Source organism: Sordaria macrospora, chromosome 1 (genome assembly GCF_033870435.1).
Source record: "Sordaria macrospora chromosome 1, complete sequence".
Taxonomy (NCBI): domain Eukaryota; kingdom Fungi; phylum Ascomycota; class Sordariomycetes; order Sordariales; family Sordariaceae; genus Sordaria; species Sordaria macrospora.
The window spans coordinates 4912969-4936778 of record NC_089371.1 but is presented as its reverse complement, the minus strand read 5'-3'; the positions used below and the strand labels follow the sequence as shown (position 1 = coordinate 4936778).

At 52.5% G+C, this 23810-nt stretch overlaps 8 protein-coding genes across 8 annotated transcripts; 4 read left to right on the top strand and 4 right to left on the bottom strand.

Moving 5' to 3' along the window:
- Window positions 1-662: 662 nt before the first annotated feature.
- Window positions 663-4053, top strand: SMAC4_04583 (uncharacterized protein; the record flags this gene model as incomplete). Its single annotated transcript, XM_003345304.2, has 3 exons — window positions 663-1030; window positions 1114-3895; window positions 3957-4053. The coding sequence occupies exons 1-3, from the start codon at window positions 913-915 to the stop codon at window positions 4051-4053; spliced, it is 2997 nt and encodes a 998-aa protein (XP_003345352.1). The 5' UTR covers window positions 663-912.
- Window positions 4054-4235: 182 nt separating this feature from the next.
- SMAC4_04582 (uncharacterized protein) lies at window positions 4236-5027 on the bottom strand (the record flags this gene model as incomplete). The annotated part of the gene is made up of 2 exons (XM_003345303.2): window positions 4236-4494; window positions 4596-5027. 2 exons carry the CDS (start codon window positions 5025-5027, stop codon window positions 4351-4353), a joined length of 576 nt encoding a protein of 191 aa, XP_003345351.1. The 3' UTR covers window positions 4236-4350.
- Window positions 5028-5488: 461 nt separating this feature from the next.
- Window positions 5489-8065, top strand: SMAC4_04581 (uncharacterized protein). The gene is made up of 2 exons (XM_003345302.2): window positions 5489-6409; window positions 6473-8065. Exons 1-2 carry the CDS (start codon window positions 6273-6275, stop codon window positions 7926-7928), a joined length of 1593 nt encoding a protein of 530 aa, XP_003345350.1. The 5' UTR covers window positions 5489-6272; the 3' UTR covers window positions 7929-8065.
- Window positions 8066-8128: 63 nt separating this feature from the next.
- Window positions 8129-9257, bottom strand: SMAC4_04580 (60S ribosomal protein eL36). Its single transcript, XM_003345301.2, has 3 exons — window positions 9118-9257; window positions 8813-8913; window positions 8129-8524 (listed from the first exon to the last, which is right to left on the bottom strand). Exons 1-3 carry the CDS (start codon window positions 9166-9168, stop codon window positions 8362-8364), a joined length of 315 nt encoding a protein of 104 aa, XP_003345349.1. The 5' UTR covers window positions 9169-9257; the 3' UTR covers window positions 8129-8361.
- Window positions 9258-11014: 1757 nt separating this feature from the next.
- Window positions 11015-12303, top strand: SMAC4_04579 (uncharacterized protein). Its single transcript, XM_003345300.3, has 2 exons — window positions 11015-11565; window positions 11627-12303. The coding sequence occupies exons 1-2, from the start codon at window positions 11159-11161 to the stop codon at window positions 11784-11786; spliced, it is 567 nt and encodes a 188-aa protein (XP_003345348.2). The 5' UTR covers window positions 11015-11158; the 3' UTR covers window positions 11787-12303.
- Window positions 12304-12752: 449 nt separating this feature from the next.
- On the top strand, window positions 12753-14288 carry SMAC4_04578 (uncharacterized protein; the record flags this gene model as incomplete). The annotated part of the gene is made up of 1 exon (XM_003345299.2): window positions 12753-14288. One exon carries the CDS (start codon window positions 12753-12755, stop codon window positions 14286-14288), a length of 1536 nt encoding a protein of 511 aa, XP_003345347.2.
- A 390-nt stretch (window positions 14289-14678) lies between these two features.
- Window positions 14679-16826, bottom strand: SMAC4_04577 (uncharacterized protein). Its single transcript, XM_066090135.1, has 5 exons — window positions 16624-16826; window positions 16419-16426; window positions 15952-16305; window positions 15804-15891; window positions 14679-15728 (listed from the first exon to the last, which is right to left on the bottom strand). Exons 1-5 carry the CDS (start codon window positions 16633-16635, stop codon window positions 15384-15386), a joined length of 807 nt encoding a protein of 268 aa, XP_065945712.1. The 5' UTR covers window positions 16636-16826; the 3' UTR covers window positions 14679-15383.
- Window positions 16827-22103: 5277 nt separating this feature from the next.
- Window positions 22104-23300, bottom strand: SMAC4_04576 (uncharacterized protein; the record flags this gene model as incomplete). The annotated part of the gene is made up of 1 exon (XM_003345297.1): window positions 22104-23300. One exon carries the CDS (start codon window positions 23298-23300, stop codon window positions 22104-22106), a length of 1197 nt encoding a protein of 398 aa, XP_003345345.1.
- Between the last annotated feature and the right edge of the window lie 510 nt (window positions 23301-23810).

Genomic DNA, 23810 nt, shown 5'->3' with positions numbered 1-23810 from the left:
AAAGTTTCAAACGATTCGAAAGCAGCATGGTGAACAAAGCGTTATCACTTGTCTTCAGAAATGTCATGGCTACCGCGGACCCTAGCTCGAGCCCAGTTCACCTGGACACTGTCAACACCGCCCGCCCCTAATATCTCTGACATTGGCTCCTCTTTAGCGATGACTGTTCGAATCTCTCGTCTTGTTCTCCTGTAATTTAAGAAAACGATCTCGAAATCCAGTGACGGCATCAAGATGCAGGGCGGTGCCACTTGCCGGGGCCCGGCTCGGAAAGAGGGTGGGAATGTGGGGGCACCGTGACAGTTCCGCATCGCTTGGCGATTTCGAGGTTCCAGTTGGAGGTTGGCCCAGGGGCCCGGAGAAGGAAGGTGCTGGTTCCATTCCGCTAGGGGAGGATCGCGCCTGCCCTGTCAGTGGCTCCCGTTCCGTCACTGGTGTGGACAGCGACTGCCCCAGTGGGAGGGGAGTGCCCCCCAACTGCGCCGTTGTACAGCGTCCGAGCCACCGCATTCCAGTTGAACCATACTCGAGTCAGAAACATGCGCCGAAGAGAGGCGACTTTTGTAGAACTGGACACGTCGCAGCACAACATGTACCCTGGCCGGCGAGGTAGTACATATCAAGGCTGAACTATTCCAGATTTTTTAGTTTTTTTTCACCATAGGCAACCTTTTCGACGAGGCTAGCTACGATCTTTTTCTCTTGCTCTGATTCCATGATACTGCTATAAGCGTGTCTTCCTACCGTTCTCTATTCAAGGATTTGTTCTTGAAGACTGTGGACTTTAGCTCCAACACTGCTGGGGCATTTTCCATTCCTTTGTTGAAGCTCTTTGGAGCCTTCACACTTCGATTTTCCCCCAACACCGCCGTTACGCTTTGCTTTCGCAACCTCGAAGAAACCTTTGTGAACATGGAGACCGCGTTCGCAAAGCCCGTCGATGAGGTCCTCAGCACCTTTGGCGTTGACCCTATCACCGGTCTAAGTGACGAGCAGGTAGCTCAGTCCAGGGCCAAGCACGGGAAGAATGGTATGCGCTTTCTCTACAAGATTCCCAGAACTCAGCTTAGCTGTTCTGTCAATTGCCTTTGCTAACGGTTTTTCCTGCCTCAGCCATCCCCGAGGAACCTCCAACACCTATCTGGGAGCTTATCCTGGAACAATTCAAGGACCAGCTGGTTCTCATCCTCCTGGGCTCTGCCGCCATCTCGTTCGTACTCGCGCTTTTCGAGGAGGAGGGTGGCTGGAGTGCCTTCGTCGACCCCGCTGTCATCTTGACAATCCTTATTCTCAACGCCGTTGTTGGAGTGTCCCAGGAAAGCAGTGCCGAGAAGGCAATTGCCGCTTTGCAAGAATATTCGGCCAACGAGGCCAACGTGGTGCGCAATGGACAGATTACCCGTATCAAGGCTGAGGATCTTGTGCCAGGCGATGTCGTTGACGTTGCCGTTGGTGCCCGCATCCCTGCTGACTGCAGATTGATCTCGATCGAAAGCAACAGCTTTGCCGTGGACCAGGCTATCTTGACCGGAGAAAGTGAAAGCGTCGGGAAAGATTTCCAGGCCGTTGTTAGCGACGACAAGGCGGTCTTGCAGGATCAGGTCAATATGCTGTTTTCGGGTACAACTGTTGTCACTGGTCACGCCAGAGCCGTCGTTGTCTTGACTGGTTCTAACACTGCTATCGGCGACATCCACGAGAGCATTACCGCACAGATCTCTGAGCCTACCCCCTTGAAGCAGAAGCTCAATGACTTCGGAGACCAACTCGCCAAGGTTATCACTGTCATTTGCGTTCTTGTCTGGCTCATCAACATCCCCAACTTTGCCGACCCGAGCCATGGAAACTGGACCAAGGGTGCCATCTACTACCTCAAGATTGCCGTCTCTCTCGGTGTTGCGGCCATTCCTGAGGGTCTTGCGGTTGTCATTACTACCTGCCTTGCCCTGGGAACCCGCAAGATGGCCGCCAAGAACGCTGTTGTGAGAAGTCTTCCGTCTGTTGAGACCCTGGGCAGCTGCAGCGTCATTTGCTCTGACAAGACCGGCACTTTGACCACCAACCAAATGAGCGTTAACAAGATTGTTTATTTCAACCAGGATGGTACTGATCTGGAGGAGCTAGATGTTGAGGGAACCACCTTTGAACCTAAGGGCGCTATCAAGTCGCAGGGCAAGGAGGTTACCGATCTTGCTCAGAAATCCGCTACCATCCTTCAGTTAACCGAAGTCGCCGCTCTCTGCAACGATGCCCATCTTGACTACCATCCCTCTACCAACACTTTCTCGAACGTCGGTGAAGCTACCGAAGGCGCCCTCCGTGTCTTGGCTGAGAAGATTGGCCCTTGCGCCCCCTCCGATTGCCCTCCTAAGGATCGCGTTCACTACGCTAGCTCTTGGTATGAGAAGAAGTACCAGCGCCTTGCCACCTACGAGTTCTCCCGTGACCGCAAGAGCATGTCTGTCTTGGTTCAAGGTGATGGTCAGCAGAAGCTTCTCGTCAAGGGAGCCCCTGAATCGCTCATCGAACGCTGCACTCACGCTCTTCTCGGCCCCAGTGGCAAGAAGGTACACCTTGATCGCAACATGTCCGAAATCCTCATGAAGGAGGTTGTTGAGTATGGCAACCGCGGTCTGCGCGTCATCGCTCTGGCTAGCTTGGACAACGTCACCGGTAACCCTCTTCTTCACACCGCCAAGTCTACCGCCGAATACGCCTCTCTCGAACAGAACCTTACTCTCATCGGTCTCGTCGGCATGCTTGACCCTCCTCGCCCCGAAGTTGCTGCTTCTATCAGGAAGTGCAAGGATGCTGGCATTCGTGTCGTCGTGATCACCGGTGATAACCGCAACACTGCTGAGAGCATTTGCCGGCAGATCGGTGTCTTCAATTCTAACGAGGATTTGACTGGCAAGAGCTACACTGGTCGCGAATTCGATAACCTTAGCCCTGGTGAGCAGCTCGAGGCTGCCAAGACTGCTTCTCTGTTCTCTCGTGTGGAGCCTACTCACAAGTCCAAGTTGGTTGACCTCCTCCAGTCTCTTGGTGAGGTTGTTGCTATGACTGGTGACGGTGTCAACGATGCCCCTGCGCTGAAGAAGGCTGATATTGGTGTTGCTATGGGTTCCGGCACCGACGTGTCGAAGCTCGCTGCTGATATGGTACTTGCTGATGATAACTTTGCCACTATCGAAGTCGCCATCGAGGAAGGCCGCGCCATCTACAACAACACCCAGCAGTTCATCCGCTATCTCATCTCTTCTAACATCGGTGAGGTCGTCTCTATCTTCTTGACGGCCGCTCTCGGCATGCCTGAGGCTTTGATCCCTGTTCAGCTTCTGTGGGTGAACTTGGTCACCGACGGTCTCCCCGCCACCGCCTTGTCGTTCAACCCCCCTGACCACGATATCATGCGTCGCAACCCCAGGAAGCGTGACGAGAAGCTCATCGGTGGATGGCTCTTCTTCCGCTATCTCGTCATTGGCACCTACGTCGGTCTCGCCACGGTCGCCGGTTATGCTTGGTGGTTCATGTTCTACTCGGAGGGTCCCCAGATCAGCTTCTACCAGCTGTCCCACTTCCACCGCTGCTCTACCGAGTTCCCTGAGATTGGCTGCGCCATGTTCTCGAACGACATGGCCAAGGCCGGTTCGACTGTCTCGCTCTCCATCTTGGTCGTCATTGAAATGTTCAACGCCATGAACGCCCTTTCCTCCAGCGAGTCTCTCTTGACGCTCCCTGTGTGGAAGAACATGATGCTCGTCTATGCCATTGCTCTGTCCATGGCCTTGCACTTCGCCCTTCTCTACACTCCCATCCTTCAGACCCTCTTTTCCATTCTGCCCTTGAACTGGGCAGAGTGGAAGGCCGTGATCGTCATTAGCGCTCCTGTTGTGTAAGTTCATCCCTCCGTCTTCTGTGTCAATTTCTGAACAGTACGCTAACATATATTCTAGGCTCCTCGACGAAATTCTCAAGGCCGTTGAGCGCAAGTTCTTTGTCCAGAGCACCCCCAGCAGCTCGGCGCCTTTGGAAAAGAAGAAGGATCTCTAGGTTCGGGATGTATAGACTTGAACTGATCTGGTAGCTTTAGATCTAGACGTAAACAACTTCTTTTGTCTATATAAATAGATCATATATCCAGTTATTATGCAAGGCTTTTGCGAAAATTGACGTCTTTGATTAACCACTCTTGACCCGCACGACTGTCTCGCCCGCTCGCTAATGTGTCATGTTGCAAATGTATTTGTTCTACAGAGTCCAAGGGTACCGATAGTCCATTAGCGCGTATGCGACTTGATTACTCTCTTGGCCCAGATTCATCATCATCATTATGCCCGAACGTCCCGCTTAATCCTGTCGTCCCTTCAATAGCCTCTTGGTGACCTTGTCCTTCTCGATAATGTAAACGTGGGCGCCCCAGCCTGACAAGGCATCTCTATCAACGGCGTTGAGGAGAGCCTGTGATATGGTCTCGAAAAGGTCCTCGGGTCCCTGTATTGTAACGTCATCGTTAGTTTCTCCCCTCCCTGACGAATAAAGATAAATGGTCGAGCCAGTAGCTTCTCTCGAGCGGTAGGCCAAAAACAACATACCAGATTCGGCTCCCACAAGCTCTCGCACATGCCAAACAACTGCTCCGTCGCCGTCCCGCTCACAATGAAATCCTTCGCGAAATCGATGCATCCGATGCTGTCAAAGCCGCAAATGAACGGCTCGCTCGTCTTGGGATCCAAGCCCGCAACGACGGGGCTGACGAAATAGGGCCCAAAGCGGCGCTCGTACAGGCTGCTGGAGACGAGGTTGGCGAAGGTCTTGGGGGCAATGTTGCGCTCCTCCCGAAGTCTGTACATGTTCACCTTGTACCGGAACAGGTCCGACACGGTCGACACGTCCGTCGCCAGACCGGTCAAGCCAAGGAAGACGTCGCCGTACTGGAAGATCTTGGGGAAGTTGTTGGAGACTGTCAAGGCCTGGAGACCGAGGCGCAGGTCGCAGGCGATGGCTACGCAGTCTTTGCCGACCATGGCGACGCAGGCACCGCCGTCTGCGGGAGATGGGGAAGAGCAATAGTTAGTTATGATGTTATGTCATGCCTTTCGGTCGAGGAGGGGTCATTGTTTAGAAGTTCGGGTAGTGGGATATCGTACTTATCGAGAAGGGGGACGACTGTTTGATGGTATAATCGTTAGCTTCAGATCTTGTTTATGTTCCCTGGGAATGGGGGGTTATCCAAATGGCTGTAGTGATCGGGCAGCTTACCATCTTGTGCCTGGGATGTGGTGATGCAAGTGGTGATGATCGTTTACTCGGAAGATGGAGGAGGATTCGGCGATGGCGCTCGTGTCGTTCTTTGAAGTATGATTCGGGGAGTATGGGCCGTTCGTCTTTGCCGCGCGGGGTGTTCGCGATGGTTCAATGATGTCTGGTGAAAGTGATTTGGAAGCTTGTTGTTTCCGTCGTCAAGCTCACCTTCGGGGAAGCTCCAGTTGACAAGGCAAGGCAACACGCAGCTGGCGCGGCTGGCTGGGCGGAGGACTGGATGGAGGTGTCCACTACAAGGGTGCCTGGCAGGACAGTTACTGTGTACCTTTGTAGCTGCCACTGCACGGGGCATGCGATGGAAGCTAGAGGGTTCTTACCTCTAGGATTGGTCTGTACCGGTTGCTTCTAGGTGGCAGGAGCTGCCCGCTGCTTCTCCCCTTCCCCGTTGCTGGGTGGATGTTGCCATGCAAACGCACTGCGTAATTGCCCCTCCTGAGGTTACAAGATGCCCGCCGGCCGTGGAAGCTCTCAGAATGGAAGCTCCTTATGCATTTTGTATACTTGACGAAACGACGGTGACTTGAAGCCACGACATTCACTCTCAGCTTTGATCATTGCCATACATTCCGTGTCCATCTTTCATCTGACAAAGCAGACATTCAAGCTTCTCTATCATCCCGTCTTATCACAAACTGAAGCATTATAACCCCTCTCGTGCCGAGCTGGTATTCGCCGATTACGTTACGCGGGGTTGCCTGAAGAACAACCGACCGCCAAACACAACATCCACAAGCAACTACGTAACTGCTCTTTGGAAGGACACAATCGTCTTGATTCAAAGGACAACTTCAACTGTTATCAGACTCTCAGCCACTCCAACCATAAAGCTTTACAGCTACGTACATCGACCTTCATTTAACCGATCTGTTGCGCCGGTTCAGCGTTAGCAGCAACCTCATTCACCACTTTTCTCACCATTCACCATAATCATAATCGAGACCGCCAATATGTCAGCGCACGTCGAAGTAGTCTCTACGGACCTGAGGAGGACGAAGGTCAAAGTTACGCCTGGAACCTACCTGGTCGATGTTCTGGGAGAAGCTTGCCAAAAGTTCAACCTTAACAGTGACAAGTACCAACTTAAGTGAGAACGAAAGCCCTACGATGCCCAGTTGCCAGATCATGTTGGACTGACACTTCCATACAGACACAAGCAGAAGCTCATTGACTTGTCTGGCCCCTTTCGGACGTCAGGTCTTGTGTCAGGCGCCAAGCTCGAGCTCGTTCAAAAGTCCAAGAGCGCAGCAGTAGTATCGATAGCCCTCGATGTTAACGGCCAGCGGTACACGAAGAAGCTATCCAGCGACATGATGCTGTGGCAGGTCATGCGCCAGTTCGAAGTTGCGGAGCAGGGGTTGAATCTGACCGGCAGAGGCACTCCTAAGAGCAGTACCGGCCCTCAGGGAACCAGTGGCCAGTTGTACTTCGAGGCGCCGGTGGTGAACATCATGGGCAGGGACTACACTTCGATGGAGGACCTACAGAAGACGCTCTCCCAATGTGGTATCAACTCTGGCAGCATCGTTTTGCGGGTGTCCTTCCGCGACACAGACAAAACTCTGTACGACGCGATGCAAGATATCGGCCAATATCTCAAGGAGGTGGAACCAAGTCAACCAAAGACGCAGACAGGCGAACCTTCAGCACCAGCGACTGGGTCAGCACCGGCGATAGAGGAACCTATAGAAGATCTGACTCTAGCCGCTGGCCCGAAGCCGGTCAAAGAGAGTACGTTGGCAGAGCCAGAACTACAGGTGGGCTCGACAGAGGCAGCCAAAGCGGTGGCCCCGGTTGTCCCTGCTCCGGAACCAGTTGCGAAGACCGACCCGATGGACATCGTCGATGAGGTGGTCCCTGCCCCTCCTGCTCCTCCGATAGGGACTACGACGACCATTGCTAGCGAGCCCAGCGACCCTCTCGAACCCACGGGCGTATTCAACGCCCCGTCCTCTACCACTCCACTCGCCGCCCGGGTTCAGGTGGACGATGCCGTGTACGAGCCAACCATTGCCCACGCTCAGCTACGGCAACAACAGCTTTTGCAACGGGCGCAAAATCAACGGCTCAAGTCCGATGCTGAACTGGCGGCTGATGCGGCGGAGGAAGCAGCTCGGCTGGCCAAGATCACGAGTGTCGATATCAAGGTTCGTTTCCCGGACCAGACGTCGGCGCAGTGGACTGTCACGCCAGAGCAGACTGGCTCTTTCCTGTATCAGGCCGTCAAGGGCGTCATGGCCCATCCGGACCAGCCTTTCCGTTTGATCCTCCCCGGCACGCATCCGATCGTTGCTGTTCAAGATGGCAACAAGAGGCTGGTGGCGGACTATAAGCTCCGGGGAAGGGCGTTGTTGAATCTGGTATGGGATGATGCGGCGTCGGAGGAGGCGCGCAAGTCGTCATTCTTGAAGGGCAGTGTGGCTAGCCGAGCGCAGGAGGTGGTGGTACCGGATGTCTCACAGGTCGAGGGCGAGGACGATAAGGAAGTCCAGGCTGGACCATCATCGAGTGGCCAAGAGGTTAAGCGAAAGGGTGATCATGGTCTGGATTCCGATGCTGTCAAGAAGAAGTTGGGCAAGTTGTTCAAGCTGCCTGGTAGGAAATGAGCAGCTTGCAACGGCCGTACAGCTTTCTGGTAGCAGTATCTACAAGGTTGCGCGTTCTTTGGAAGGTAGTTGTACAAGGACTGGATAGATATTCAATATGCCAGCGTTATGAACATGCAATCAGGGTACTACGCCGATGAAGTAAAATCAAAGTTCACATAGACAAATGTGACATCACAGTCCAAGAGAGGGAAAGAAGTTTCTCCGTAATTCAGCATCTTGTCATTCGAAAATGGCGTTATATCGTTTCTATTCCCAGAGGCCAGCTAATTTTTAACCAGTTCATAAGGAAAAGGGTTTTCACATTTGATCCATAGCAGAACGAACCACGCACGTCACGCCGAACAATGCCAGAGAAACGACAAGAGGCAGAATTCCTTTTTGGTATTTTAATCACACTCTCCAAGCAATCCAGCCATCGGAATTAACCGATTTAGTGGCCGGCGCGGCGAGCCTCAGCGATGACGCGCTGGAGGTCCTCAACCTTCGCCTTAGCACGGCCGAAGGTACCGAGCCTCTTCTTGGCGAGCTTACGGGCACGCTTGTCCTTGGAGTTGCGGAGCAACTCAATGACGCGGCGCTCGTAGGGAGCAAGGCTGTAGTGGAAAAGATGTGTTAGCGATGGGTTCATCTGAGTATATCTTTCACAGATGCGCCGCAACAATTCCCCTCCTTCAAATCTGATCAAGCACTCGGCTCCAGTACTCTCAACGGAAATTGTGATATCTTGTCGAAACGGGCACACGTCTGTGTACCACCCTCCCAAGAACCATCATCTCCGTCGGTTGAACTGCTATGTGCGTGTCTGATTGGGTTTGGCGAGGAGATTGCTGCGTGGCGCAAATATTTCGATGTTGGGAAGACTGAAAATCGGCAAAACGTACCCAGCGACCTCCTGGACGATGGAGCGAACGAAAGCAGTGCGCTTGCTCAGGTGACCCTTGGTGCGGGAAACACGGGGCTTGGAGACACGAGCAGTGGTCTTCTGTATTTGGGTAAATTGGTATCCTGGTCAGCAATCACAGTTCCTCCTTCGATATCTTTCAATCGTTTGAGATTTTCGTGTTGGGGTTGGAGTTGTTGAAAACAAGAGAGGTAGATGCAGTGTCCATCGTCTGCGATAGCCCTGATTTCCCTTTTTTTGTTTTCAGGAAGGCAACGCAGAGATCCTCCACGAGGTGAGACGTACGTGACCCTTCTTGAGGCCAACGGCGAGGCCGGTCTTGGATTCAGCAGCCATTTTGATGGTTGGTTGGAGAGGTGATTCCGAAAAGGGTGGTTGTCGGATGCTCGAAATCGTCGGCTGAACGTCGAGGGGACTTGGGAGAATAAAAGTTCGCGACTGATTTTTGAAGTACCCGCCCGAAAAGTGGAAAATGTTCTGTGGGTGTGGCTGGTAAGTGGGGGAGATGGACGCGTTTTGTGGCTAGTGAGCTGTCGGCTGTGGCTTATGTAAGTTGAACCACCATCCCGTCCTATACGGTCACTTGGCACCAGTCATTTCATATCAGTGACAACATCTTCTGTCGGTTACAGCTCAATTCAGTTCAACCCCAAAATGCATCGACAACTACACTTCAGCATGAAGCGACCCTGAGATGCTGCTTAACTCTTCAACTTCACCTGTCGCAAAGGCAACCTTTGTACTGCACCTCCAGCTTTGAGACTCCCCCGCTCCGTCTGCATTGCCCTGTCCTATTTCGCGAGGACCTTTCGACGATTAGACATGTTCCACGCAACAAAGACGGATACAATGAAGACGATTGCCTTGCCATCTTGCTATTTCGAGATAAAACCAGGCATCCTAGCTCTCTTTGTCATTTCCGAAGTACCACCTTAGGATCATCGCAATTCGCAAAGCCAAACACTCGCCCGGACCTGAAACTTCTTCTCTTTTTTCTTCCGTGCTACGACGTTGGCACGACGGCTGTGTACGAGGAGATGTTGGACAGGATCCTCGCCGAAAACATCGAGAGCTCTATGCTAGACCATCATCCGGAAAACCAGCCTCGTTCGAATAATGTTTGTGCGGTCCACATGCGGTCCGCGTTATTATTTTCTTAAACCCCGGGGGCTGTCTCGGCCCGGGGCCAACCGAGAGAGGACCTTTTCAATAAGCATGACCTCTGTCGACTGAAAAGATGATCGGTCAACATGCCGAGCTCAGTTATCTATGGGCGGCCTCACCTTGTGTTCACTGCAGGGTATGCGCACCAAACATAGGCCATAAGGAGAGGTCGTATCAGAGCGGTAGCGCATACGCTTCGTGATCCCGGACAAATTCTCGGGTCTAGAGTAGCCGTTGGATACGCACGCAAGCTGGCCACCATTCGATCACGTTGTGATGGACGGAGCAGTGGTAGGGCGAGAAGGCTATGGAGCCGTAAACGGTTTGGGAGCACCAGTAGCCGAAACTATGCTCTTCCCGCGGCATTCCTTCGTTGTTGGTATTCCTTGGACATCCGCCATGACGAATCTTCAGATACTGAGGACCAGAGCCAAGTAGGGTACTTTCAGTGCTGTCAAGCGGCGCCCTAGCCGATGAACCCCCTTTGGCAAGATCAGTAGAGAACATGCTGAACAAGCCCGAATTCCCTTGTGATCCAGGGGATATCGTAACACGCCGAACTAGGAATCTGCCGAGATTTCCCAAGGCCGTGCAAAGGAAAGTAACGGAAGACTGATATCAACCGAGCATAAAAAAGAGTATCTCAGAGTCACTGGATATCAACTGATAGTAAGTCTTGCTTGACTGAAGCTGATGTACATGTATACGTGCTGGTACTTGGTCCGTCCTGTCCGGATCATGGTAGCTAGATCTACGCTCGACATTTCCAATCATTGCCCACCCGAGCCACCTCTGTACTTTATGCCCTGCCAGATTTGCAGATCGGATAGCCACAGTGTGGTACGCCAGAGTGCTTGACTGCCACCGGTTTGGGTCACCTTACAAGTATCTCATTGCCGAATGCTGTGTGGATTGGATCTTCAAGGTGTAGTGTACCGTTGTCCACTGCGTATGCTTGGGTAACGGGGCAGGGCAAGACAACAATGGATTTGCTCTTGCTGCCTTTATAAAGGCATGGGCTCACTAATCATTCCTGAACTATTTTAGTTTTCGTCATTGCCCCTTCCGTGTCTGCACGACTGTCAACTTGAGCAGATATAAACCACACCTGCACCCAAACGTCCCAGACATCCCGATTGCACACCAGGATCACTCGGGTATTATGCTTGTCACCGCCATCATGCTTATCACGAACCTTCATGCCCTCGTGGCTCTTGTCCCTCTTGTGGCTTCTCTACCTTCGATGCCCTCGTTTATGAACCGCCTCAAGTACCTCTCCTCACACGATGACCAATGCCCGTACCCGGTCCATTACAAGATCACATCGCTCCAGGTATGGACACCAAAGAATGGCAACACCCACCCAATGGTCATCGACTTTCAATACGCAGACGAAGAGACAAAGATCGCAACGTCTTGTCACTACAATGGAACTCAGCCCAACATAGCGCCAACGGGTTTGAGAAGCGCCCAATATGCTTGCGAAGACCCAAGCGTGCGTTTCATATGGGACACGGAGGAAAGCTCGCTGTCTATGATCGAGCTAGCATGCCCCCATACACCAGAGTCGTAAGTTCCCCATCATCATCCTTCTCAGTAGATGTTATCAGATTTCTAACAATGAAAGCAGGGGCATGGAGGCCTTGGACCAGATCACCCCTAGGCTCAGCTGCGTCGATACTAGCAAGTCTACCCCGTTCGGAGAAGGGTCGCAATGCTTCTCTCTAGACTTTGCCATCCTCGGGAATTTCACTGCTCTCGACCCCATCGAGCCCCCCGGAAATAACTAGATCCCGAGAGGGGAAGGCAATCGCAAAGATGACAAGCGGATCACGGTTGCCTCTGTACTTGGTAAATAACGGGATACGGAATATGGGAAATGGTAATGAATGAAGGAATGAATGAATGAGATAATGGACAGGATTACTAACGAGGGATGAAAACACAATATCAATATCAAATCACGCCCAAGATTGTTACCGTGACTGAGGGAGTGGTCCCAGGTCCCCTTGCATGACATGACAGCACTGTGTAAGTTTGTGAGGAGCAGAGTGAGGTGTAAGTGAAGTTGAAGATGGATGAAAGTTAAAGTTCTGAGATATTGCGGGGTGTTGCAGCGGTGGCGCTCGCTTACCCCTGCTTATGCGGCGCCCCTCCACAGCGGGCAGGCATGCACTCGCATGGCAACTCCCGTTCATCTGACCACTGAAACTGCAGTGTAGGGGCGTCCCTGAAGCCTGGAACAAGACCAACGTCACCACTTTCCGCTTTGTGTTCCTCTTCCCATTCCGCTTGCTCTGCCCGCCCAATTTCAACCTCCATCCTCCATTCTAAAAGCTCGTCGATGCTGTGCTGTGTTTCACACTCACGCAGAATTTCCTACACCATTACTCCGCTTCGTTTTCCGAACCTTAACAAGTGAAATCACAGATCCTGAAAAGATTAATTCAAGGAGAAAAGCAGCTGAACTCCCGCCTCATCAATTACTTACGTACGTCCCTGGTCATCCTTCCCGGTTCACTCATCAGTCACTGGTCCAGGGTTGGTCACGCGGTACGTTCTCGCCGCCCGGGAGGCCATGTCCAACCGACATCTTGAGCAAGAGATATTTTTCCGAGAAACTTCTGGCCTTTCAAATTCGTCGTCTTGATAATTTCCTCCATGTTCCCTTTGCCATAGCCGTGAGTCTTGCTCGGCACGATTTCAACAACTCCAGAAACCACCCAGAGCATGCATCATCATCATCTTCCGCAAAGATGCATCTGATACACCACCTCTTTCTATTCCTCCTTCAGCTCATTTCTTACTTCGTTGAGAATGTCTACGCAAACCCATTAGCCGTCCCAGGAGACCCGAACAAACCTCGAGGACAGCATCTCCTCGCTTCACTCCATGACCACGCCTCGGATACCTCTACCGATGGAGAAGTTCATACCGGCACATCACCAGCCCGGCAAGGCAGCGGTGTCTCGCTCCCCTTCTTTGCCTCACTCGAACGCATGGCTCGCCTAGTCGACATTACCTACTGCGTCGGCACAACCGGCGTATCGAAGCCCTTCTCATGCGTATCCCGCTGCAAAGATTTCCCTTCACTACGACTCGAGCGGACCTGGAACACAGGCTTGCTCCTCAGCGACAGCTGTGGGTACATTGCCGTCGACCACGGCGAGAGGAGGCGAGACGAGCGGACCGGGCGGGGAGTGGTGGTCAGCGAGCCGGCTATCATCGTGGCGTTTAGGGGAACTTATAGTATTACTAACACAATTGTTGATTTGAGTACGGTGCCGCAGGAGTATGTGCCGTATCCGGCGCCGGACGATGATGATGAGGATGAGAATGCAGTTAAGGGGAGAAACGACAACGAGAACAATTGCACAAACTGCACAGTCCACATGGGTTTCCTCGCGTCCTGGCGCTCCGCGCGCGACTACGTCTTACCGGCCCTCAAAGCCGCCCGCGCCAAACACCCTAAATACCCAGTCCATCTGGTCGGACACAGCCTCGGGGGCGCCGTCGCCGCTCTCGCCGCGCTGGAAATTCGGCTCTCGCTAGGCTGGCACGACGTCCAGGTGACGACCTTTGGCGAACCGCGTATCGGCAACCAAGCACTGGTGGATTACCTGGACAAGGCCTTTGGTCTTGATAATGAAGACAACGAGGTCAAGGACGAGGGCGAGAACAGAGCCTACTGCCGCGTAACCCACGTCAACGACCCCGTCCCCCTTCTCCCCCTGACGGAATGGGGATACCGCTCGCACGCAGGCGAGGTACACATCTCCAAGTCTGACCTGCCGCCTGCCCCTGAAGACGTGCGGTTGTGTCAGGGTGATAACGACCCGGAGTGCGTGGCGGGGGCTGAGAAGTCGGATGGCGGCGGATGGTTTGATGGGAGTATGTTGCAGGTGGCTGACGTGCCGGCGCTGACAGCGGCGACGAAGGGGGTTGATCGTGGTTTCTATTATCGAGATCCTGTTGCTGTTGGTGTTGTTGATGGCGACGGTGATAATGGCGAAGAAGACAATGGTGACGCTGATGCTGGGAATGACGATGTTGATGTCGAGGGTGAGCCACCCACGACCGCAAAAGCTCCCACAATCAGGACAAAGAGGATGTTTCCCACCAGATTCAAGCTCTGGCAACTCTTTTTTGCGCACAGGGATTACTTTTGGCGGCTAGGTTTATGCGTGCCTGGTGGTGACCCGGCGGATTGGGGGAGAGACAAGTATAACTTGACGACGACGACGATGACGACGACACGGGAATCTTTTGTGCTTGGTGATGGCGAGTTATGAAAAACGTGCTGCATATCATCATGTCCATTGCTTTTAAGGGGGTTTGTTTATTTGACCACAGAGAAGTGCCTGCCGTGGGCACACTTTGTTGTCTGTTTGTAGGTGGACGGAATAATATCGGCGTGGGCGTTCGGGCGTAGGTATGGATTTAGTGAACCTCAACGAGGAAATAACAGTATTGGAAACCCCGTTGTGGGAAGGCATTGAGTTATGTTGACAAAAGCATGATTGGGTTGGTGGCATATGGTAGGCGTTAAGTCCTGAAAAATGGGTTGTGATGTTGAACACATTGTCTCAATGTCACCGAGTAGATTATCATATGCATATTTGATTTGAAAAATTGGCATGCCTACACACTGAGCAAACTGTCTATTCAACATGAATCTCGTTTGATGTGTCTTGCCGTGGGACATGACGTTTGCGCCACCCACGGTCTACAGCGATGCAATGCCTGGCCAGGCCTCTAAGCTTAGTCTACAAGGCAAACTTTTGAGGAATGGTAAACAGTCAAAGGGCACTTGCAGGCTACGCTGAGCAATGTACGTGAACGTCCTCACGAGAGGACAGGGATATATCTCTGATCTGAGTATCATTTGTTTTCCTCGCCAAAAGGGAAGGTGTAGTTCCTTTGGCTTTTTTGGGGGGCGTTGTTGTTAATAGAGACCTCTTGTTCCTTCTCTTACCCTCTTCCCATCTCAGAAAAGCAGGTGGAAGGGAAAGGTGTGATGTGTGGCGACAGGACGACGGGGGAAATGATAATAATAAGAGAATAGGAAACGTGACCGTAAGAGAAACGACTATCATGCCCTGCATTTCAGTGGCCCCCGGCATCAACCAACTCCCTTTAGCGACGCCCCCGCCCAGCCAATGACCAATGTGCCGCATATTTCACGCTCCATCCGCCAGCCGGTCAAGTCCAGAGAGAACAAAGCCCAGCTCCGAGTTTACAAAAATCCTAGCTATCAAAGTCAAGAAGCAACACAAGACCAGTTGCGCAAAAGACGGGCGCTCCCCTGCCACTCCGGTACACCTCAGGCGACCAGCGAGGGCATGCACCCGTCATGGCGAAAGAAACCACGGTCCGAAAGAGTGCGCTTACTGCTCCTCGGGAGCCTTCTCCTCAGCGGCCTCGGCCTTCTCCTCGGTCTTCTCCTCGGCCTTGGGGGCCTCAGCAGCGGCCTCAGGCTCGCCGTTATCGGACGAGGTCCAGAGAGTGAGGTTATCCCTGAGGAGCTGCATGATAAGGGTGCTGTCGCGGTAAGACTCCTCGGAGAGGGAGTCGAGCTCGGCGATCGCATCATCGAAAGCCTGCTTGGCGAGGTGGCAGGCACGGTCAGGAGAGTTAAGGATCTCGTAGTAGAAAACGGAGAAGTTGAGGGCAAGACCCAGGCGGATAGGGTGGGTGGGAGTGAGCTCGGTCTGAGCAACATCGGTAGCGCTCTACATGATAGTGAATACATCAGGTTAGCAAGAGCCCGTTTGTAGCAAATCGCGCGAATTTTCAGAAGCTCGTACCTTGTAAGCCTCGTGAGCCGCGGTAGCAGCGTTCTTGCGCTTCTCGCCGGAGGCAAACTCGGCAAGATAACGGTGGTAATCACCCTTCCTGTAGAGAAATACTGATCAGCGACTGCCAAGGCCAGGGGATTGCGCCTGGAATACATACATCTTGTGGTAGAAGACCTTGGACTCGCCAGTGGCGGCGTTGGGGATAAGGGACTCGTCGAGAACCTCGAGGACGTCCTTGCAGACGGTCTCGAGCTCGGTCTCGATCTTTTGCCTGTACTGCTTGATAATGGCGACGTGCTTCTCGGAGCCCTTGGACTCCTCCTTCTGCTCAATGGAGGAGATGATGCGCCAGCTGGCGCGGCGAGTGCCGACGACGTTCTTGTAGGCAACGGAAAGGAGGTTGCGCTCGTCAACGGTGAGCTCACCACCGAGCTTGGCGACCTCCTTCATGAAGGTAACCATCTCATCGTAGCGCTCAGCCTGCTCGCAGAGGCGGGCGAGGAAAGTCTTGCTGTTGATTCACCGTCTCGTCAGTACGCAGGTTGCCAGTGGGGTCAGATACACCGATGCCGATGCCCGCGCGAACAGCGGGCAACAGGCAGCAGGCAGCGAAATCACACACACCTCTCGCGCTACACGAAGAAGAGGGCAAACGTTAGCATAATTGTTGCAACCTGACAGACGAACGGGCGGCGGACGGACGGGGGCGACGAGCGTGGCTGCCCTGCTGGCCATGACTGGCGCCGAGGAGAAGGCGGTGTCGAGGAATGGGGGAATGGGCCGTCTGCGCCCGAAGGCCGGCGTTGACGGCGGGCTGAAGCTGACTTACTTCGGTGGCCATTTTGTTTATGGGGTTGGGTATAAGGTGCGGGAAAGGATCGCTAGAGTTGGAGATTGGAGATGGAGGAGGAGAAAGCGGAAAGAGAGGAGAAAAAATAGGTTGACCGGAAGACTACGGTGGTTTTGCTTTGCTGGCTTGTGACGTGATAAGATTGGGAAGCGGGCAGGTTCGAAGGAGTGTCGCTGGGTTGAAGGCAAAGGGACTTTGACTTTAGGGAGAGGGCCTGAGATTCCCCCGATCCCCGCTCAGTCTAGTGCGAGCCAGCCGTGCTGGGGGGGCCTGCTTTTTTTTCGGGGCCAAGGTTGAATTAAACGACGATTGGCTGCTAGCGAGAGACCTAGGCGCCTAAATGGCTCGGGCGGTGACCAGGGCAAATAGGCAAGGAGTCGGGAGTCTCTCGCTAACAGGTGGATGAGCATTTGGGATGAGAACCAGAGTGGCCTCCACGCGATTGCTTGACATTTGCGTGTGCCCACCCTGCCGCACAGGGCATCTTGGGATCATTCACTCCCACTCCCGACATCCACAGGTCCGCCTTGTTCTCTCGTCTTCCCCGAGTCCAGCCATGTTTTTCGGAGGGGAGAGTTGGAGTTGGGCCCAAACCAAAACGCTCCCGTGGCTCCCAAATTTGGCAGCAAAACCAGGGAACAGGGCGACATCATCTCATCAGGCTCGCACCTGCCCTCTTTCCCAGCGTGGTGTTGCGACTGGTGGGCGACGGACGTTGAGGAGATGGATCGTAAGGTGATCCTTCAACTGAGCTGCCCCGCCACTTTCTCTCAGTCCCGTCCGCACGGCATGGCATCCATGATCCTGATCCATGGCGTGGCATGCGTCGACGAAACAACACAACATCCCATTCCCCTTTCTATCCTTTCCCATATTTGCAGACGGGCCTCAGCTTGCACCTAGGTAAAGGCTCTCTCACAAGCTGTTTGCATCTGCAACCTTCTTGCCATGGCCATCACACATACTACGACGCCCGAATATCACACTCTGGAATGTCACCCCCACCATGAGGTGAAGTTTTCTGAAGCCTCATTTTTCTTTGTCGACCATTGGTGTGTTGTCCATTTGACGCCAAGCGGCGGCTCAAAAAGTCACATTTCCAATCTCACCTATACATTGCCGGGATTGTCACAGAGTCCACTTGCCATCCACTGCGGCGGATTCCTGTCACCTTGGTGGTGGTCTTGGTGATTTATCCCAATTCCCCATGTTGGCCAGGCTGGCAGGACCAGAGGATTGCGGTCGACGGCATCGTCGACGTCTTGGCTTGACAAGCCCGGCGTTTCCATGTGCAGCAGTCGCATCTTCCTATCTCTTACACGCCCATTCGGATAGCGGCCCAGCAGGATCATATCGGGATATGGACGGCGTGCTCTGTTTGGAGTCTCTGCAACCTTGACTCAGAGCCCCGCCATCGGCAGCCCCTCATCTTCTTGGAACTAGCACCAGGGAGTTCCCTATTCGCTGCCTCTTTGTCACCGCATGGCACACGTTGTCTCGTGCCGATGCTAAACAGTGGGCAATTTGCCAATTTACCTCAACTACTTAATAAAGTACCCCCTATCAAGTACCTTCTGGTCTGTGCGCTTGTTCTCATGCGCCTGTGCCATCGCCGCCAATCGGTCCTCTCTCGCCGACTGCTCATCCTCTTCCTCCTCGGGCTTGCATGTCATCTTCTTCCTATTACCTAGCAGGGAAAGGGGTTCGTGGTTCTGACCACTTATGGTGGTCAAATATACTTCACCGGATGGACTTGTTAGAGCATTGGGTTAACTCTGGTTTTGAGGCTATCTACAACTCCCATTCGTCCCATCATGTCCCATTGTTCGGAAGCGAACGATAAAGTGGGGTCTTCCGCGGCACCTAGCCAGTGTTGTTTGGGCGTTTCCAACTTTGTTAGCACAGCGATCATTTGCTGGGCAGAGACTGGGTGCAAAAGGAGGGGACATGGAAACGGCTAGAAGACTGCGAGCCTTCTCCAGGCGGGTTGACCACCAAACGCTATCCTCCCGCTCCCGTTGCGCCCTCGTTAGGTATTTCTTGAGGTTGGTGGTCAGGTAGTGTACCTACCCTTCACTAATGGACGTCTCGATCACAAGGCTTGTTTCCTGCCCGCCCCCTCCATTTGCTGCCTTCTCCCTCACGGGTATGAGACGTGCGAGGCGGTCCTGGTGGTGTACCTATTTCCTAAGCTTTGGCATGGACAAAATTCGAGATCAGGCAAATCACCCAGTCACCCAGTGTACAAACCAGCACAGCCCTGTGTTGCAACCTTCATCACATCCAACATCCTTCAATGTTGTGTTTGGCGAGATCGAATGGTTGGTGGTAACTCGGTAGTTATCTTTGCGTGTTGAAAGACCACAAACCTATCAGGCCGGGTTTACGCACCTCTGTGGTCAAGCAATTGTTGGTCCCAGTTCGGATCTCCCTCGCTCATCACCCTGGCCTTGTCCCTCACAAGATCATCAGGGACCCCTAAAATGACCCCTAATGACCCCTACAAGACCAATTGGGACCGTACACCCCCTAAAAGGGACGTCTTCGTGCTGCTGATTGACCGGATGTTTACACCTCCGCGGCTTGACTATGCCAACTGCCACGGCCTGTCCGCCAATCCATGATACCTACCCCCTGTTTTGGGGACATCTGTCACGCGACTCTCACAATGAAATTGCGAGCGACAGCCAACGCTTTAGGACAGCTGAGTAGGCAGCGAGTGGTTACCTTATGCCAATGCGAACGATGGTGATAGTGATGGTGACACAGGGCACAGGACTGAACGGCTGATGCCACGATACGGAAATCTACTTCTATCTATAGTAAGAATTTGGGGTAACCCGTAACGAAAAAGAACCTCGAATTTCCCTCTCCTTACCTGAGAACTCAGGCGTCTTGTCGTTGTTTCTGGTGAGGTACAAGAGCATCAAGTTCGTTTGCGTATCCCATATTCCACAATGTCGCTCTGTGTGATCAATGTTCACGAAGGGGGAGAAAACTAGAACTAAGTATGTAGGCGAAGGCCGTCAAAAGGAGTACCATGCAGTTGCCATCCTCTGATGTATTTTGTAGGTCTTCTGAACACCAGCAAGCCATGGACTCTTCGGCATAAGCTGCTCATATGTGGCGTCTGCTCCGTGTCGTTGTTCGGGAACTGTGGGTATCAAATTGGCTTAACCTTGGACCGTAGCTGAATGAAGACGAAGCAGCGAGAGGGTCTTTGCTACATAGTCTCGAATCTAGTATCACCAATCTAGCCAATGCAAAAAAGCAGATGGGCAGAGTGCAGGGTCTGAACGAGCATCAAAACAATGCAAAGCGAGACAAAGAGTGCTAGATAGTCGGTTGCTACACCGCGATCTGTCATGAACGCTGGATCAGATGCCCATATCTCACCCATGGCACTTACACAAGGTAGGTGAAAATGACATAGCTACCATATAGACCACCCCATTGCCACAACCTATCGGCAGCATCTTCATAGTTCAGGCCAGTATTGTATAGCCCCAGACCACACCCAGTAGGAAATTCAGCATTTTGTGTGAGGCGAATGTATGTAGTTCTACCGAAAAGTTTTTGAGCAAAATGTTGCAGAGGTTCTGAGAAAACTTACTTGATTAATCTGTATATCTCTCGGCTATAAACTGTCAATTTTTACCAGTCAGGTGTATGGAGACACTAGACTAGAGCGTAGCTCACTCGTCGTCTAGGTATCGTGTTTCCTTTTGACGTCCATCTGTGATGTTCACTGCTACTGCTGCGCTAAGGTGAATGGAGCCAAGCAGAAGCAGTTATATTTTCACTATCATGTTGCCTTACGTACACGGACTTGAGTTGAAATGTAATCAACCGTCCAGGGATGTCTTAAAACTTGCTAGAGCACCCGAATGCTCGTCTTCTTGACTAAACAACTCCGCCGCGCGTTACGGCTATGGTAGACTCGGAACACTGGACGACGGTAACGCTGATAGTGATTACCTGTGCATCATCCAACTCTCTAGAGGTAGTCACTTGTCATAATACATACGCCAACATTAATACGTCAAGGAAAGACCAAACCAGTGCCGAAGAAGGGAGAAGGCATGGCCAGACTGCACGCGACTAGGTGGAGACGGGAGGTACCTGTAAGAAAACGAAAAAAGAAAGAGCAGTAGTTGTTGGTTACCTAGACTAGCACGCAGGTGGAAGTTATGACCGCTTCTACCTACACTAGTTGTCAAACTCTGCAAGGCTTTGGGTTTATCATTTGATTTTGATCATCTAGGCAAGTGAGGATTGAATTGAAAGCTAACGCTTCTTTATCCTCAGCATGACGGCACTTTAAGAGAATATACATTTGTTTGCAATCTCATTTCCAGATGATAATAAAGTATACACTTGAATCACTGCAGCCCCTTCAATCTCGGCTTATGGTAGTCATCTCCATCCTCTTCCTTCACTTCGTTCTTCCTTTTGATTTAGTTGAGCTCCAAGGCAGATATGTTGATACTAGGGTGATCTGACGTATTGTCTCATAAGTCCAAACTGCTGTTGGCAAACAACCAAGGATATATATACACATACATGGAGGAGACTCACCGAATGAGAAGTAGAGTCTCCGGTGAAGGTGAACAGTCCGTCCTCTTGTTCCGTATCTTCGAAGACATACTTGTTTATTCTACTTGTATCTCTTCCACCATTAGTTTCTATTCTATAGCAATCGACACGGGTTTATTTATGTAGCTTGAAAGTTCCATTTAGTTAACACAATTTCACCACGAATCCCATCCCAAACAGACAACCACGTCCAATGCAAGCGTCTATGAGTCTCGAAAATCATTGCAAACATCGCCGACCAGTGAATGATTAGAGGAGGTAAACGTAGAATATATCTATATAACCGTAGTGTCAATACAATGCTTGTGTCGCGCAGTCAGCGTAGTACAAGTGCATTATTCTTTCCGTCCTGACAACAACCTAACACCATACAATAGTCCTTTCCCATATATGCCATGTGCATGCATGCATTGAATGAATCTGGGTATCAAAACCAGCCAACCAACTTTCCTTCCTAAATCAACACTCGGAGAAGAGAGAGGCTCCTCGGCATGCCTGCCTGCCAACTGAACCGATCCACCCTCGTCCATTCGTCTGACTCCTTCTCCGAAATGCCAAACCTCCCGATGCTTCCTCCCCCTTTGAAGTAAATCCACCCAAGCCTGGTTTAGGCAAGAGCTTCCCGGCTTGGTGATCAGTGAACTCCACACACTCCAGAAAAGAGTAAACCCCATTTTGCGCCTATTAACCCCATATATGCTGTGTTGTGCTGTCTATCTTTCTCCTTCTAGTCCTCACCCCGTCTCGTGCGATATGAATTTGCAAGACGCTTAGGTGCATTAGGTCCTTCAGCTCGAGACTCTTTCTTATTTGAATAACCGCCGCTGCTGTCGTGCTTTCCAAGTCTTCTCCCGTTGGCTTCGTCATGACTTATTGCGCTCCAAAAGCTTAGCTGCCCGCTGCAGACGAGCATAGCTGACTTTCAATCCGATCTTGCCGCGGGGGTCATCGGAATCGCTCGAGTCATCGTCTGACTCTGACTGCAGTTGGTTATGCCCAGCGCGCGTGCCATTCAAGACAGCCGGCTGCCTCGGAGTCGTTGGCCACGAATTTGTCTGCATCTTCGGTTGACTATGTGGGTGAGGGGTCTCCTTCGACATTATGGCACTGAAACCGGACAGACGAGACGGCTTGGACTGAGGTGCCGCGGGTCTTTGCTGTCTGTTACCGTAAGCGCCGCTCACGGGTGTCGATCTGGCGTTCGAGTTTCTATCCGAATGCTTCTGCGACTTGGGTGATGCTTGGCGATCGCTATCGCTTCGACTGGGTATGACCCGGCGAAGTAGGCCGCTGAGTCGTCGTGTAAACTCTGCTCGCGTGCTCTGTCTGACCTTCTCCTCTGGCTCTTCGACGTTAAGCGGGCCAAAATCTCCTGTGGCGGGGGTCGGCGATGCTGGGCGGTGACAGTTGCGACACGTGTTCGCTGTGGTGTCAAGGCCGCCAGAGAAGGATCTGGTAACAGGCAAAATGGCTCGTACACCGCTTGAAAGGTCACCTCCTTTACCCTTCCATCCGCGGCCCCTGACCAGCAAGTGTTCTGAGCAGCAGCAATATGTCGTGTTTCCAAGGTTAACGACAGACTCGCTCCATCCCCGGATCCAGTCGGCCTTTTTGACATTGCGCCCGGGTATGATTTGTTGACGAGTCGCCAGCCAGTTCTGGGCCGTTACAGGTGGCGGAGATTCCAAGGGCGTCGCCGTTGATAGAGATTCCAGTGTCCCTTCTTCCTTCCTTGCAGCTTCTTGGTCCGGACTTGGGGCACCGATTGAGACAGTTGAAAGTCCCGGATACTTGGCCGGACTGTCACTTCCTAGCTTGGCCATCGGTACTGTTGCTGCCGATCTTGTTCTACTGGTTTCGCCTAGTAACTGGGGTTGTGACGATTGTTGTTCGCCTTCGGCCAATGTATCGTCTGGACTCGCGGCCGCTTGTCCGTCGTAGGCAAAGGAGTATGGCGAAAGTGGCCGTTGAAGTATGAAATCTGAAAGGGCGAGGGGAGCAGCGGGGCTAGGCATAGAAAGCCTTCCTGGCGAGGAGACGGCTCGGTGAGAGTGATTCATGGTCGCTTTTCGTCGTTTGTCGATCTGCGGTAGGTAGTCGGTCACCGATAGGGGGAAGGGCGGTTCAAGACCAGGGATGTGATCTGCCAACCAAAAGCAGGGTGGGTTAGGGTTGGTCCGATATAGATTTCCCAAATGAACTTCGACGTAGTTCTGGCGCGATTGTATGGTACTTCGGTCGTATGATAGCTGGGGATTGCGGGAGGGCTCGTTCGACAGAATCGAAGAATAAGTACGTGACTAGTTCGGTATAGGTGGGATTCAGAGGTCGAGACGGCGCAACGAAGAGTAGATGTTCAGGTTGATGTCACTGTCGGCAGGAGAAGGCGTCCAAGTCCATATGATGATGATGATGATGAAAGATTATGCGGTTGATGAGAGCAAACAAATCCAGCCAACCTCTTTGCTCCTCGCTGTCGTTGATCTGCACTAGTGTCGTGATATGCAATGTGTAAACATGTGCAGCCCAGTCCTGGCGTTTGCGATGTCGTCGATGCCGAATGATGATGG

Excerpts from the sequence above, each read along its gene's own strand:
- SMAC4_04579 (XM_003345300.3), top strand. The coding sequence starts at position 11,159 with ATGCTTGTCACCGCCATCATGCTTATCACGAACCTTCATGCCCTCGTG. Across the intron at positions 11,566-11,626 it reads TGCCCCCATACACCAGAGTC|GGGCATGGAGGCCTTGGACC; the intron begins GTAAGTTCCCCA and ends CAATGAAAGCAG.
- SMAC4_04577 (XM_066090135.1), bottom strand. Across the intron at positions 15,892-15,951 it reads AAGGTCTTCTACCACAAGAT|GAAGGGTGATTACCACCGTT; the intron begins GTATGTATTCCA and ends ATTTCTCTACAG. Across the intron at positions 15,729-15,803 it reads CGGCTCACGAGGCTTACAAG|AGCGCTACCGATGTTGCTCA; the intron begins GTACGAGCTTCT and ends ACTATCATGTAG.
- SMAC4_04581 (XM_003345302.2), top strand. The coding sequence starts at position 6,273 with ATGTCAGCGCACGTCGAAGTAGTCTCTACGGACCTGAGGAGGACGAAG. Across the intron at positions 6,410-6,472 it reads AGTGACAAGTACCAACTTAA|ACACAAGCAGAAGCTCATTG; the intron begins GTGAGAACGAAA and ends ACTTCCATACAG.
- SMAC4_04580 (XM_003345301.2), bottom strand. The coding sequence starts at position 9,168 with ATGGCTGCTGAATCCAAGACCGGCCTCGCCGTTGGCCTCAAGAAGGGT. Across the intron at positions 8,914-9,117 it reads TTGGCCTCAAGAAGGGTCAC|AAGACCACTGCTCGTGTCTC; the intron begins GTACGTCTCACC and ends ACCCAAATACAG. Across the intron at positions 8,525-8,812 it reads ATCGTCCAGGAGGTCGCTGG|CCTTGCTCCCTACGAGCGCC; the intron begins GTACGTTTTGCC and ends TTTCCACTACAG.